General features: G+C 37.5%; 1 protein-coding gene across 2 annotated transcripts in view; it reads right to left on the reverse strand.

Moving 5' to 3' along the window:
* nbas (NBAS subunit of NRZ tethering complex) overlaps window positions 1-17019 on the reverse strand; it is a 189604-nt gene that overhangs the window by 114685 nt on the left and 57900 nt on the right. For both annotated transcript variants that reach the window (XM_081379315.1, XM_081379314.1), the window contains exons 28-30: window positions 6418-6540; window positions 6237-6339; window positions 744-973 (exon numbers count right to left, since the gene is read on the reverse strand). In XM_081379315.1, coding sequence (XP_081235441.1) covers window positions 744-973; window positions 6237-6339; window positions 6418-6540 — 456 coding nt within the window. The remainder of the gene's footprint in view (window positions 1-743; window positions 974-6236; window positions 6340-6417; window positions 6541-17019) is intronic.

Below are 17019 nucleotides of genomic sequence, written 5' to 3' on the forward strand. Positions count from 1 at the left end.
CCTACCCTAACCCTATAGTGACACCTTAAAATAAAGTGTAACCGAAATATGGGTCCCACTTTATATTAAGTGGCTTTAACTACTATGTACTAACACTGAAATTAATAATTTGATACAATGGCCTTATTGTGTACATACATGTTTTTACATTGTACTTATATTTTAAAAATACCTGCATGTAATTACAGCTGTAATTAATTTATGTAATTACACTGTTGTTTTGACCCTTCCCTTACACCTTAACCCACCCTTAAAGCTTCACATACCACCACACCGGTCCCTAACCTTACCCGTATCACACCTCAATAGCAGCAAAAGTGTTTTACAATACAAAATGGACACAATAAGTACATTGTACCTACTTTTCGATGTAAGTGCATAGTACTTACAGCCACTTAATATAAAGTGGGACCGAAATATGAAATGAATAGTCCAACAAAATTAAAAAACTGTTTTTTTATTTTTTTTTTATTAAAATTAGACCAAACTTTGAGTCATCATTCACAAAAAAAAAAAAAAATGTATCACAAACATTGAGGATTTCAATGTGTAAAGAGTCAAAGAGAGACTTGAAAACTAGAGTCTCCCACTCCCCCCTGACCTCATCCTTTGTGAACCACTGGAATATTAAAATCTTAGGTATAAAGATGCTGCGCTTTATTTTGTGCTGGTGTTTGCTGGTTAAAATAGACTGTAGTAGCACAAACCATCTAAACAAATCAGATCATCATGGGACGTCATACCTTGCCAGGTTCATGCAGGAGTCACTGAGGGTCGCAGAAGAGTTGAAGTATTCACGGGCGGCCGCCAGAACCAGCTCCACGCTGCGGCTGTAAGACACACGGGCGTGAGCTTTACCGCGGAACGAAACACTGACCGGAGTGTCCTCTGACACGCCGCTGCAGTGCATCAGCTGACCCGCCAGACGGACATTTTCCTCTCGTCCCGAACACAACAAACTCTCCACAAACACCTGCATGGACAAAAGAGACAGAGTGAGACAGAGTTAGACAGAGAAAGAGAGAGAAAGCGATCAGTGCCATGTAGCAGGGACCCACGGGAAGCACACGTTCAGGTGGCAATTAATCACCTGTCTTTAGTCAACTGCGGGCGAGAGAGAATCACTGCAGGAGAAATATCAAAAACTGCTCTTTCAATGACAACACAATCTCATGAGCATCTCAGTGCATCAGCTGTGGTGTTCTGTGTCATTTCAATGCCTTCAGATACATTAGGCAGAGTAAGAAATCAGCATTTTGTGTGGTTAGGCCTATGTGTGTGTTATTCAAACTAAAACACTGTTCAAAGTTCCCTCATTAAAACTCATATAATCCAAAAAAGAGCAAATTAATAAATAATAGATATAGCTAATTCTCTCATTACTCATTCTGTTCTTCCCACAAAATCCACTGAACACTATTTGTTGTGTGGTGATGTTAAGAGCATCTTTATTCTTGAATATTGTTTATTGAATGTCACTGTTATAGGGTGCAACTGGCAGATTCTTAAAGTAAAGTTACAGTTTATTTTCTATATAGGGGAAGTGTTTTTTAATCATTTATATTGACCACCAATTCCCCAATGAAGAAAATGAATAGGATTTTTACTATAGGCCAACAGTTGCACTCTATATTGGTGACAATCAATAAAACAATTTAAATCGACAATGAACTATAATGGCATGCATACTGTGAGCTACGAATCTGTTAAGAAGGTGGATACACTTCTGGTATGCCATCGGTCCACATTATTTCAGCTTCTTTTTTAAAACTGTGCAATTCCTAGTGAATAATTACACTACACTAAATTTCATCACAAATGTCCTGCAAAAATGTATCAGTTTCCACAAAAATATTAAGCAGCACAACTGTTTTCAACATTGATAATAATAATAAATGTTTCTTGAGCACCAAATCAGTATATTATAATGATTTCTCAAGGATCATGTGACACTGAAAAATTCCGCTTTTCCATCACTGGAAAACATTACATTTTAGAATATATTAAAAGAGAAAACATTATTTTAAATTGTAATAACATTTCACAATATTACTGTTTTTACCCAATTGTTGGATTAAATAAATACAGCCTGGGTGAGCATAAAAAGACTTCTTTTAACAACCACAACACACCGACCACAAACTTATGAACTTGTGAATTTGTAAATATCTAAATATTTTGTAATAAACGTAGAAAAATAACAACTGCATCTACAGGTGCTGGTCATAAAATTAGAATATCATCAAAAAGTTGATTTATTTCAAGAATTCAACTTAACAGGTGAAACTAATATATTATATAGACTCATTATATGCAAAGTGAGATATTTCAAGCCTTTATTTGTTATAATTTTGATGATTATGGCTTACAGCAGGGATCAGCAACTCCGGTCCTGGAGGGCCACTGTCCTGCAGAGTTTAGCTCCAACCCTAATTAAACACACCTGAACAAGGCAATCAGTGTTTTCAGGATTACTAGATAGATACAGGCAGGTGAGTTTTTATCAGGGCTGAAGCTAAACTCTGCAGGACAGTGGCCCTCCAGGACCGGAGTTGCTGATCCCTGGCTTACAGCTTATGAAACCCACGAAATCAAAATCCCAGAAAATTAGAATATTACATGAAATCGCACAGTAATTCCACAGTGATACCATGGTCATTGAACCAGGTTTTGGTTCTTTTGTCAGTGTGGGCAGGTGCAAATCCTGCTGGGAAATGAAGGAAGCATGAAGTGCTCTGAACATGTCCTGGTAGACGGCTGCGTTGACTCTGGATTTAATAAAGCACAGTGGCCCAAAGTCCTCTTTTCTGATGAGAGCAAATTTTGCATCTCATTTGGAAACCAAGGTCCCAGAGTCTGGAGGAAGAATGGAGAGGCACACAATCCAAGATGCTTGAAGTCCAGTGTGAAGTTTCCACAGTCTGTGTTGGTTTGGGGAGCCATGTCATCGGCTGGTGTCGGTCCACTGTGCTGTCCACTCAACGCAGCCGTCTACCAGGACATGTTCAGAGCACTTAATTCTGACTTCAGCAGACAAGCTTTATGGAGATGCTGACTTCATTTCCCAGCAGGATTTGCACCTGCCCACACTGACAAAAGAACCAAAACCTGGTTCATTGACCATGGTATTACTGTGGAATTACTGTGTGATTTCATGTAATATTCTAATTTTCTGGGATTTTGATTTCGTGGGTTTCATAAGCTGTAAGCCATAATCATCAAAATTATAACAAATAAAGGCTTGAAATATCTCACTTAGCATGTAATGAGTCTACATAATATATTAGTTTCACCTGTTAAGTTGAATTCTTGAAATAAATCAACTTTTTGATGATATTCTAATTTTATGACTAGCACCTGCATAGTTTCATATCTTTCCATCATAATTAAGTCATTTGCAATGTTTCAAGGGATTGTAGTTCATTTAGAGAACAATCAAATTGAAATCAGCTAAAGTAGCATTAGTGGGGAGAAAATCTTAAGACAGCTGTCGAAAGAGTGTGTAGGCGCGTATCCATTACAGATTTGAGAAAAACTAAAAAAAAATGATTGCGAAATGACGGTGTTTCCATTAACCGATATTATGCGATAATGCGACTAAAACTTATTTTTTTCCTCTCGCGATAAGTCATTCCAAAAATCATGGCGACGGATGTTGGGAGGTTTATGTATATCCCAGCCACCGCACTAGCCATTATTTTTAATCGAAGGAGACGTATGTGTGTTATCCAAGCATTAATGGCAAGGAACGACCCTTATACTGTGAGCGGCACATATGAGGAGTTTCTGGGTGTTTCTCCCTCATTTCTGCTCCGAGGTCTTGATTGTGGCATTTCTTAGTGGTTTAGAATCCAGTATTCCTGTAATTCTTTTGTCTTTTATGAGTTTAATAAAGAACTGTCTCGTATTCTGTCCAAACACACCGCGTCATCTACGTCAGGTGACCTGTTTCCATTGCAGTTTTGTGAAATATTTCTTTTTCGAATGGCCTGAAAAACCACCTCATGTGAGCGTAGAAACTTTTTTTGCGATAAATGGGAGTTTTTGTGAAATTGACGTGTTTCCATTGGGAGTATTTTCAATTCGCAATTACAATTTGCGCAATTTGAAGGGTAATGGAAACACGGCTTGTGTTTCAAAACCAGAACGTCATTAGCCGTGGCCCTTGGAGTTTCATATGGTCTTTAGAAATATAATCTGCAAGCGCTTTAATCTGTCTGCATTACAGAATCCAATATCTGCAGTGCACATTGCACCTATAAACATAACACGGTTAACTCCCGACACCGCACAAAATGAAATATCCGCCCCTGCTCGGTCTGCGAGCCAATGAGCCATTCCTAATGCACACCCACAGAAGTGAGGCAGTTTAGAGCTGGTTGCTGAGGTTTGTGTAAGTTCATTAGCTGTTTAGCTATTGAGGAGATTTCAAAGCAACTCTGCAGCACTCCGTCAAATGGACCCAGACGCAGAGGGGAAATGGTGAGAACGCCAATTCCACAAAACTACATTCAAGTTCTTTCATGTTGCTCTCCGAACTTTCGATTTACTGCTCGTCTGGGACAGTCTTTCAGTAGCTTGGAGAAAAATACAGAGCAGGAGCCCATACTGACAGGAACTGGGTAGGAGCAATTCAAAAAGAGAACAGGTTGAAGGAGAATTCTCTTTTGTTGGTGTTTTTTAATCATTTTTCTTGCTAGTCGAGGGGGTGAGCAGCAGAATAGAGGATGAACTCCTGACGGCAAGTTCAGCTCAGCTCTTCTGCTCTTGATTGTGATGAAAAAATCGATAGTGACGGAACGCAGTCTCGTAAGAGAATGCCGCTAAATTACAGAGCAAACAGACAAAGCCCACCATCAGCATCAGAATAATGCTTAGTGAGACACTTTCATACACACACATACGGATATACAGTCATACACTAACAGATGAAAACCAGGGTGAGCAACAAAAGACGGGAACGAAAGGATAGATAATGTTGGAGCGGTGTGGAAAGATCACAGGAACTCAATATATCTCAAATGCTGCAGTAAGGATCATAACGTATAGTGTAGAACAGTGAAACAAAATAGTATTGTGACAAACCAGTAGGGCTGGTCCGAACACCATTTTTTGAGCTTCGGTAGTAATGAACATCGAATATTCGAAGCTTCGGAGAGAGGGGGCTGAACATATTCTTCTCTCTAATAAAGGCAGGAATCTCTATGTGTCTGTCTGTCCGTTTGCATTTTGATTATTTCGAGAACCGTTCATCCAATCGACTTCACAAGGGAGTGAAGTGTCACATTTGGTGCAATATAGATGGACACGCGAGACGCGACACTTTCAGAATTAATAAACTTTTAATAAACTACAGAACAGCGCGAGCGGGAAGCAGCGCGCCTCACGCGGGCAGGGCTTATATGAGAACGAGAACGGACACTGCACTAGTGATATAAAACACACACACACACACAAGTCTGTTAACTTAAGCAATACTTTTAAGGTAGTCTAATATTTTTCTGACTAACAAATTACTGACGGGTAAAGGGTAGATTTAAATAAAGAAAAACAAAATGTAAATAAAGAAAAATCTAATTTAAATAAAGAAAAGCGAAATTTAAATAAAGAAAAACGAAATTAAGTTAAATTAAAAACGAGATTAATTTAGATTGATAATAACGGGTAAAAAGCTTAATACATTTTGTTTCTATTATTCTATTTTCCACAATGTCAAAGCAACGCAGCTTAACCCAAAACACAAGCTCAGGCATGCACTTCTGTCCACACACACTCCGCTGTTCTGCGCTCTAGCCAGAGAACACTCCCGTTGCAGGAACACTTTAGTAGGCCAAGAAGAAGCAAATATATTTATGTTTAACGAGGTTGGGTTCCTTCAACTGTCCATCCTATTAAAAATGGCTAGGCTATATAAAGATAATTGTAAAAAAGAGTATTGTATTTCGCCAGATTTTATAGTGTTAAACACATTCAAGCGTGAATGAGAACCGTTTCGAGGGGGATGCCAGGTGTGCAAAAAAAACAACAAAAAACCCCCCGAATATTCGAATGTCAAATTTTCAAATCGAATACCAACCCACTGAACGAATATTCGAATATTCGGGCCCAGCCCTACAAACCAGAGAGGTCACAACAGTAAGATTAATAAATAAAATGCTATAAAATACAATATAATTTAAGCATAAATGATATAATATAATAATATATATATTATATTTTATTGATGGTAAGTTTACCTGATGGCAGGTTTCTGGCTCTAGACAGGTATACACATTCTGCTGCATGTCCAGGAGATCTTGAAGTAAACTTCTCCACACTGACTCACTCACAGGAGGGTTTCTAAGCAAACAACAGACAGGTGCACATGAGTGCTCTGGGAAATGTTAAGGTGGTTGTGTGTGTGTGAATGTGTCATACTTGCGTCCTGTGTGTCGAGTGAGTCGGACCATCAGCTCGTAAGCATCCTCTTTGCTGCTCTGACTCTTCTTCACGAATGAGATGGGCTTTTGGAGACCTTGTTTCTCTAACACCTCAGCAACGCTGGAGAGAGAGACAGAAAAAAGTGTGACTAAATTAAAAGTGCTTAAAATGTAAAAACAGACTAGTGTGTGAACTTGTGAAGCCCTATAAACCATATGAATATGGCTCCACTTTTAGCGCAATATTTGACAAATTCACTCCTATTTATTCATATCCACAACTGTAAATAGGCTGATAATCTGTATTCATTCATGAGTGTGGGGTCAGTAAGATTATTAGTCTTTATTATTAGTCTTAATAATAAATAATTATTAGTAGTAGTAGTAGTAGTCTCCTATAGTCACCAAGTCTGCATTTATTTGATCAAAAATGCAGTTAAAACAGTAATATTGTGAAATATTTTTTACAATTAAAAGTAACTGTCTTTAATTTAACAATAATAATAATAATAATAATAATAATAATAATAATAATAATATATATATATATATATATATATTTTTTTTTTTTTTTTTTTTTTTTTTTTCCTCAATTGTAGTCTTTTAAAAAGGCATATATAATATGAAGAGTTCAGATGCAAAAGCCTCTAAGTGCCATCTGAAATTTTCTTCTAAAATTATCATTTTTATCAAGCTTGAATGTTTATGTTCAGTTATTTCACTTTAATGGCAATGAAAATTACCTATTATTTGTCATTAAAGTGAAATTACTGAACCTAAATGTACGAGCTTGATAAAAATGCTAATTTTATTGTAAGAACTGATTTTCCTGTTAAAACAAAACTCACCCTGCAATAACGCCATAAAATGCACCCTGGACAGCGGACAACAAAGGCAGAGCACAGAACCTTGTACTGCCCAAACTTATCTCATTGTTCCCCTGTTTGACTTCAACTCATCCCCCCTCTCCCTCCTCAAGGCACTGAAAGTTCATTAAGAATGTCTATATATCACATATGATGTATCTTGTGAATATGTTGTTTTTCCTTTTCATGTTTGGTGTCATTTTAAAGGGCACAGTGCGATTGGTAAAATGGTCTTAATTTCATTGCAGTCATTGGTTTAATGAAAAAGATTGAAGAACTTAGGAGAATCCTGTATCTCCTCTCTGGCTGATATCTCTTTACGATATCTCAAGAAACCAGGTGCTACCCCCCTGGGGTACATGGATTGGCCCAACCAACTCTAAACAACATTTGTTTAACCCCTTTTGTTCTGGTCTGGTATTTAAGGTGAGGGGACAGAGCAATCATTGGGAATCTTTTACCGGGATCATCCCCCACACAGTAATGCATGGCAGTATTTTCCTGTTGGAAAATCCTGACACATTACTGTGTGTCTTTGTCAGGAGAACATTGCTTACTTTTAGATTCATCTTTGAGTAAATGTATATTTGAATTGGCTTTTAATAAATTACTTCTGTAATTGGCATAATACATTTTTACCTGACAAATAAATGTTACATCTTGATTTATTCTGAGGTATTCTGAAATCATTATTTTAATATATTTAAGGAGGCTGGTGCTACCGCAAACTTAGTTAAGGTAGGTCAAACTACAGGCACATGAATGAACGGAGCAGTAGGCACGTCATCTTGGAGACCTGTTGATTTCTGTCTATCACTGGTTTAGCAAGTTGTATGGAAATGGCTAAAATAAACTACACTCTCTAGTCCGTAAGCAGTAGGCGACTGACTTTAGGGGTATATTAGCAAACCCTACATCCTCTGACTCAAATCAGAATTAACAAGTTTGTGTCCGTGAGAAACACGAATTGGCCGACGTGATCTCTGTGCGGCATTCGGGTCCATAACGTATTAATAACTGAAAGTATGGGATAATCAGGATAATCAAAGATCTAAATTAATTCATAATCGATGTTTATGATTAATTTCTAATCAGAAATACGATCTAAATTTGATTATCATTTGAAATTGGAGTCAGAGCAAACGTAGAGCTAAAGTAATACTAAAACTAAGTTCCAATAGATTAAGTGAACTTCACTGGAGCGCTGAAAAGACATACACGCTTTAAACCTTCGCCAGGCCGTTGGATTCCGTCGTTGGGCCAATGGGTGGTCCTTACAAAGTGGTGACCTCGACGTGATTCTCCAGGTTGCGAGTGTCTTTTCAGCGAAATATTGGGACTTGCAACAAGTAAGAGAAAAAAGATGTCCTTCTCTTTCTTCAGCCGTTTGGTAAGTCAATTCTCTTTTGCCTTTTAGAAGTGTTGAGGGAAAATTCAGACGCACCTCACATAGACACATTTGTAGAATGGGTCGGCATACCCAGTTAGACCGGAGAACGCAAAATCCGGTGGGGCTTGAGAATTAGATAAAACCACATATCAGGGACATGATAGCGGCAGTGTAGATGAGAAAAGATATCCCTTGCTTTAACTTTACCTCCTTGTTTGCCAAAGCAACAAGTGATGAAACCTAAATTGGAATAACATCATCCAAATTTTATTCTGGTACTCAACAGAGGGTTGAAAACTAAAAACTTAAATTCTGAGATAAATAATGTTGTTACATTTAATTATTTGCTTTGTTGCAACAACATTGCAACACTGGAAATAAGAAAATGGTCACGCTAACTTGTGAAAAAATCTTGTGATTTGATGAGCTAAAAGATAACAAGTAAAATTGTCTCACTTGAATCCTTTGTGTGTGAAGTGTAAAGTTGGACAAAACAGTGCAATGCAATTAGAATATTTCAAAAGAAATTATCTGGGAAAATGATTCCAGTCCTAGAGAACAGCTGCTATGCAGGAGTCCTAGGCTGAAATTTGGAAAAATACGCTAAATTTTAAAACTGATGCATATAATGACAATTATTGTGTTACTAGAGGCTTGTAACCAGGCCTGATAGTGTCAGAGGACATGCACAGCTTGTCCTTATCTTATGAGATAATTTAGACAAAGACCTATATGAATTACATCAAAGTAATCATGGTTCTTTGAAAATCTTTTAATAGTGTCAAAAAGTTCATGACTGATGTCCCGTATATGGTTTAAACAACACCATTTAAGGCTCAGTCTTATAAAACATAGCTTTTAATTTGGTTTTATCGCAGACTTTGCAATCACTGCATTATTGTATGCTTTCGAGGTCTCAAAAGAGACTGATAAAAGCAACAAACCATAAAACAATCTTGGCGCCCTCCATGAGACCTGTTTGTCCAACCTTTCTTTCATATTTAAATAAGATTCTTAAAAGAATGCAACTGATAACATCTCAGCCTAAAAAAAGATAATTGTGTCCAATTCTAAATTGTAGTCACAAAAATCTTTAAATTGAGCAATGATTTGACCCATGTTTCTCAATGCCTGCAGTCCATTGAATGTTCACAGCATCGAAGCAGCTGTAACTGGTTTCCAGTTTGGGTTGTTGCTGTGTACACAATGCTAATGCCAGCACAGCTGGAGCTGCAGGGCCAATCACCTTCTAAAAGATCAGTGAGAAGATAACAAGTCAGTTTGGACAAATTACTCAGTAGAAACCCCCGAGACCAGTAAATAAAATTGGTTTGATTTATACAATTTTATAAAATATAATTTATATTATGACCAGATTGTAATATATATTATATTGTAATGGCCAAGAATGGCTTTAATCTCGTGATGATTCAGCATTGGGTTAGAAGAAAAAAGAATGTTTAATGAGAATTAAAAGAATCAGAATGTAGAAAGATGGTACGTGTATGTAGGGAACAAGAAGGAGGAACACTACTAGTGTTGGGAGGAATGAGATAATAAATGGTTAGAGAAAGTATTGGTAAGAAAGGAAACTGAAAGGAAGAATGAATCAGAAAGAATTTCTTTACCTTCTATTTGTGCAAGAATCTTTAATGAGAGAAATTAATGCTCAGTATATACCAACTAAAATGATCAACCTGATTACCATGTCTTAAATGTCCATCCAAATCCACAGGATGATTTCATTTTGATCTAATAGATCTTTAACCCAGTAACAAGGGGAGGTACAAATTTAAATTTTCTCTTGCAACAAAACCACAAACAAAGTGGTGCAAGTGTTAAACTCCTCTCTAGGAGCTTCATCTCACATGGGATCTGATCAGGAAAGGTATTTTACTGTACATGTAAGAACAGTTGTGTGAATTTAAATATCAGGCAGAAAATCTACAGTCTTTATGGACCACAGAGATCCAAATGGTCAAGAGTTGAATGGCACCATAAATTCCAAAGGCTAAAACAAACAAGCACAGCACCACCCCTGGTGATCTAATTGCTCTAAACACAGATCTGGCTAGTGTAAATAAACAACATCATGTAAAGAGATTTCCCTAGCAGACCTGAGGGTCCTAATGCTCACAACACAGCAGACTGTTTGATTTTAGATGCAATAGCAGTCAGATCTGACTATTATCACTGTTTAATTGACCTTTTCTTTGCAAACACATGATCATGAGAATGATACATGTCTTTGTAAACAAAAACAAATTTTCTTCTAATGGCGTAAAATCTTAACAGATCAAAGCCATCAGTAACAACTGTCTGGCTAAAGCCATCAAATAAATATTGAGATAGACCATCTATCTTAAATGCAATTTGTATAAAGGCTCAAGATTAAACTGTGTTTTCCTCTCTAGGTCTATTTCCCTACAGGCTGACAAATGACTTTCTTTAGAACCAGATTCCACAAGGGTCTGGTTCTGCCTGCCTTAAGCAGGACACACAACTTTACATTAGGAGATGGGGGTGGAGAAACTTCCAAGGGGCCGCTCACACCTCACAACACTACAGAAGCAGCTCCTGTATGTGGCCTCCCGGTGTAGCACTGGAACTAAATTATGCAACACAAATTATGGTAGGATAAAACACCACCCATCTCCTGTACACAAACATACACAATACACACCATCACTATGGCAATCTTAGAACATCTCTACCTGGCATAGATCATAAGACTAACCAGGCCAAAATTATTCACATCATGCAATACATCATTTACCTTCATACATATAGGACAAGGAAAATTATTTTAATAATTTCTTTTCAGCATTACAGTCTTGTCAACTTCCTGTATGTAAATACTGTGCTGTGCATAGGACATGCATGGCTGTGGTCACACATCAATTGATTTAAATCCACATAAAAAATCTTATTGAGACCTATTAATCAATGCAACTGGTCTTTGGACAAAATATTTTTTATGTCCAGTCGTTAGCGTTGTTGCAAACCAGGAGGGCCCCCTAGTTTCCAACAAATGACTAATGACAATGATCTAAACAGCTAAATTTAAAATACAGGCATTTCTATTTGTCAACTGAACAATTCAGACCTGCACTATTGAGTGTGACCTAGCCTGTAAATCAAATGCACAGAGGATGATTACAAAAGTTAAACCAGAAATTTAAATCTCTGTTTCTATACATTTCATTCTCTAATTGAATCGATTAAAACATTAAGTTTCATTGATGATTTGCACTTATAACAACTAATGTAGACAATTTTACAATTATGAAATTGTGTATTTCCATGTTTAATTATGTGATATACTCTAATTACTCTAATTATGCATAACACTAGTAAATATACTAGTTATGGTGACTTTCTGCTACCCGTCCTTGATTCATCCAGACCAAGTCTAAATCCCACTACCAGATCATTGCGGTAGTGAAGAATTTGGTGATCAAATTACACATGTTCATTAAATATATGATTTTGAAAAAGAGACCATATTTACCACTCGCACCTTTGACTTTTGGGTTTCATATTTTTGAGTACATCATGTTTTGTTATCTTGTGTTCTTGTGTTTATCCAATAACTTTTCCTCATCTTACAATAACCACAAATACATCAGTGTTCAATTATTGCATGGTCATTCAAAAGTTGTTCAGGTGTCTTACACGCAGTGGAGCGTCATCAGTGAAATGATTCCTTCAACAATGGAGTTCTGATCTACCCGGCAAATGAAACCTTCTGCTTGAAGGTGACCGAGGACTTCTCAAATGGTCAGTTAAAACATCCTAGGGAGGACAAAGATGTTTCCGCAAAGCGTTATAATGACACTTTCCAATGACACTTTCTGATCATGCTGACCAAAGCAAACAGACTTGATACAACGAGATCATTCTACAGACTGAATACCAACGCAGCCAAGTGCAGGTGGAAGCGAACCCGGCCAAGAGGGTCATGACACCCAGTCCGGCTGCTGCAGCATCCACGAATTCTGCCACGCTTTCATTTTAATGTTCAACCTGTCTTAATGCTGTTATTTCAGGTGACGACTGGATTCCTGCACCAATCGACGAACGCTGCAAACTACAGTGGTCAGCCCTATATGAACACTCAGAGAATAACACTGAAAATGTGGCAACAGGAAAATGTCCAAAACATGTCCCCTTAGGCCTGATCTAAATCTGTCCCAAGGGGCCAGGGGCCGTCTGTAAGAACTGATTTTCCTGTTAAAACAAAACTCACCCTGCAATAACGCCATAAAATGCACCCTGGACAGCGGACAACAAAGGCAGAGCACAGAACCTTGTACTGCCCAAACTTATCTCATTGTTCCCCTGTTTGACTTCAACTCATCCCCCCTCTCCCTCCTCAAGGCACTGAAAGTTCATTAAGAATGTCTATATATCACATATGATGTATCTTGTGAATATGTTGTTTTTCCTTTTCATGTTTGGTGTCATTTTAAAGGGCACAGTGCGATTGGTAAAATGGTCTTAATTTCATTGCAGTCATTGGTTTAATGAAAAAGATTGAAGAACTTAGGAGAATCCTGTATCTCCTCTCTGGCTGATATCTCTTTACGATATCTCAAGAAACCAGGTGCTACCCCCCTGGGGTACATGGATTGGCCCAACCAACTCTAAACAACATTTGTTTAACCCCTTTTGTTCTGGTCTGGTATTTAAGGTGAGGGGACAGAGCAATCATTGGGAATCTTTTACCGGGATCATCCCCCACACAGTAATGCATGGCAGTATTTTCCTGTTGGAAAATCCTGACACATTACTGTGTGTCTTTGTCAGGAGAACATTGCTTACTTTTAGATTCATCTTTGAGTAAATGTATATTTGAATTGGCTTTTAATAAATTACTTCTGTAATTGGCATAATACATTTTTACCTGACAAATAAATGTTACATCTTGATTTATTCTGAGGTATTCTGAAATCATTATTTTAATATATTTAAGGAGGCTGGTGCTACCGCAAACTTAGTTAAGGTAGGTCAAACTACAGGCACATGAATGAACGGAGCAGTAGGCACGTCATCTTGGAGACCTGTTGATTTCTGTCTATCACTGGTTTAGCAAGTTGTATGGAAATGGCTAAAATAAACTACACTCTCTAGTCCGTAAGCAGTAGGCGACTGACTTTAGGGGTATATTAGCAAACCCTACATCCTCTGACTCAAATCAGAATTAACAAGTTTGTGTCCGTGAGAAACACGAATTGGCCGACGTGATCTCTGTGCGGCATTCGGGTCCATAACGTATTAATAACTGAAAGTATGGGATAATCAGGATAATCAAAGATCTAAATTAATTCATAATCGATGTTTATGATTAATTTCTAATCAGAAATACGATCTAAATTTGATTATCATTTGAAATTGGAGTCAGAGCAAACGTAGAGCTAAAGTAATACTAAAACTAAGTTCCAATAGATTAAGTGAACTTCACTGGAGCGCTGAAAAGACATACACGCTTTAAACCTTCGCCAGGCCGTTGGATTCCGTCGTTGGGCCAATGGGTGGTCCTTACATTATAATAAAATTTCAGATGGCACTTAGAGGCTTTTGCCTCTGAACTCTTCATATATACTGTAGGATTTTTTTTTTGTCTTTGTTCTCCAGAATAATAGCATCTACATAACTGGACTGGATACTACCAAGTGACAGATCACAGATTTTGCAACAAAATATCAGTTTATTTGGATGCATAACCTTTGACATGCATACCAAAAGATTTTCTCTACCTCAAAAGTTGAGACGGTTTTGATATCAAATATGCACCCATTTTTTTTATTTCAACCCACCAGGTGAGGACCATCATGGCAAACTACATCAGAAGCCATGCTTAACCACAGCTATGCCAACAGCTGCTCGGAGGAGCCAAGAACAGAAAGAGGTGTCTGAATGAACCTCAGTGAGCTGAACTGGTGCGGTGCCTAGCTGAGATGCCCTCAATAAATGAGGATATGCTGTCCCTTGAGGGCATCTAGCACAGATGTTTTCTGTTTCCTTCCTTTCTTCCAGTCTCACACTTCTTCCCTCGTGTTCCTTTCTTTCTCTCTACAATCTGCTGGGGCCAGATTTTTTTTGTTTGTTCAATGTTTGCGCTTCCCTCTCTCTCCTCTCTCCATCTGTCTATAGCTCTTTAAGTCTTCTCCAATGATCATGACCTGCTCCAAAATTAGCTGCCTGAACAAGCTAACTGTTTTACTTTTCAATTTTATTTTGATTATTTTTATTTAATTAACCACATATTTCAGTAATTCAAAGCATATTCTGTTTCTGAACTCCCTGAAACACCTCTATTGTAGACTTGAGGTTTCTTCAAGGAATGTACACATCACAATATCCCTCATTTCAATAATTCCTGCACAAGACATATGCAAAAAAAGGGGGCGAGGCCTGGTTGAATTGCATTAGTACTGTGTTGAAACTTGTGGTTACGGTAAGAGGCGTGACATTCCCGAAACGCGTTCGATGCAGTTGACACGTTCTGTGCGGTTGACCACAACGCACTGGTCCAGCCGACCAATCAGAGTGCATTGTGCTTTTAAGAAGGAGGGGCTTCATAGAGTTGGGAATTAAAAGGAACGTTATAACAGATTGCGGTCATTTTTTAAATGAAATGAATGGGAGATGAATTTCAACTTGTTTAGGTTTAAGGCTTTGATTTTCTTGCAGTTTTAGAGTAGAGTAAAACATGTTTTTGGAAATATGTATTGCATATAAAAATTGAAGACAGTATTTTTGTGCATTTTTCATAACAATAAACATAACTTTAAGTTCACTTTTTTAAACTTTTTTCTCTTCAGCACTTCACTTCGTTTTGTCTGTTCCTTTAAATGCAAATGAGCCGCTGCTCGAGGCACAGGGGGCGGAGCTTCAACAGTTTGCACTCACACAGACATGCACTGAAAATTTCAAAAACTTTTAGCCTTTTATGTTCAAACCGGATTCAGACAAAGATGGAGAGACTCAAGAAGAAGTGACAACATGAAGAAAGCAACAGGACGTTTCTGAATGGTTAGTTGATGAATTTAGGTATGTGTAGTTATCTTTAGTCATTGATTAGCATATTCTGTCTTGATAATCTATAAATCGTGTTCCGGGGGCGGGGTTTAAGTACATTTTAGGGTTGGTGATGTCACTAACCCGGGAGGAAGCTCATGTAGTCCCTACCAGCCGTTTATTGTAGTCCTTAAAAAGCGATTTCTTTAAAAGCAAATATCTTCCTTTGCTTTGAACTTTGACCATCGTAACTTTGCAGATGTTGTTAATGCTCAAACAGCAACACTACACACTAACTAAAGCTAGAAAAGTGAAATCATAATCAACCACCCCTTTAAGTTGGATTATAAATATAGTGTAAATATAATCTAGTACCATAAAATCCCCTAAAAATACAAAATATTTAATAAAAAACATTATCGAACTAAAATATAGTACAATCATTTCATTAAAATAATAATAAAAAAATCTGTCATTTTTGACCGACACACGAAGAGCACCAGAGGGTTAATGGGTTCATTCACTATAATTAATTAAAGACATGTATTTTGTAATTCATGCAAAATTTATTTTATGACAGTAATGTTTAAGTGCATGTCCATGTGAATAAAACAATAAATATATTGCCTTCTAAAGCCAATTTTTTGTAATGTCTAGTCGATGTGAACAGAGCATGTCTACATTGATTTCTTTCAAAAGAGCAAAGAAAATCCTGTTTTGATTTGCCCCTTTAACATTTAAACGGAGCAGAGAGCAAGGAGATAAAATAAAACATTGTCAAAGATACAATTCAGATCCAGAGAGGGGAAAGGGTAAATCTTGAGAGACAAGTGATAAAATAGAGAGCAAACAAGAGAAAAGAGTGAAATTAAGGCCATAGTGACTGCGCCCTCCCAGGCCAGTCATAAATATCTGTGAGAGAGACTTTCATCATCCTTTCCTCCGACAGAATTCTAATGGATCCAAAGGAATGTGTCTCTACGGAGCCATTACAGGCTGATCACGTCACCTGAGTCGAGATTGACACACGCAAACAGGCGCAAGGAGAAAAAAAAACAAAAAAAAAACAGAAATACATGCAAACAATGTGCAGCATACAACACACACAGATGCTTTGTTCAGATGGGGAGGGTTTGGGAGGGGGGTGGGGGGGGGGGGTTTGTCTGCACAAAAAAATTAATAAATAAAATTAAGTCAAAAGTTTGTAAATCTTATCCTGAAAATCAGATTATTTGTTTAATGTGTCTTTGTCTGAACACCCAGACTGAATTTCAATTGTCATTCAGGAGGTGTTTTGTATATGTAACGTCACAAAGTGTGC

The sequence above is a fragment of the Scardinius erythrophthalmus genome (assembly GCF_964197995.2).
Source record: "Scardinius erythrophthalmus genome assembly, chromosome: 11".
NCBI classification, from domain to species: Eukaryota; Metazoa; Chordata; class Actinopteri; order Cypriniformes; family Leuciscidae; genus Scardinius; species Scardinius erythrophthalmus.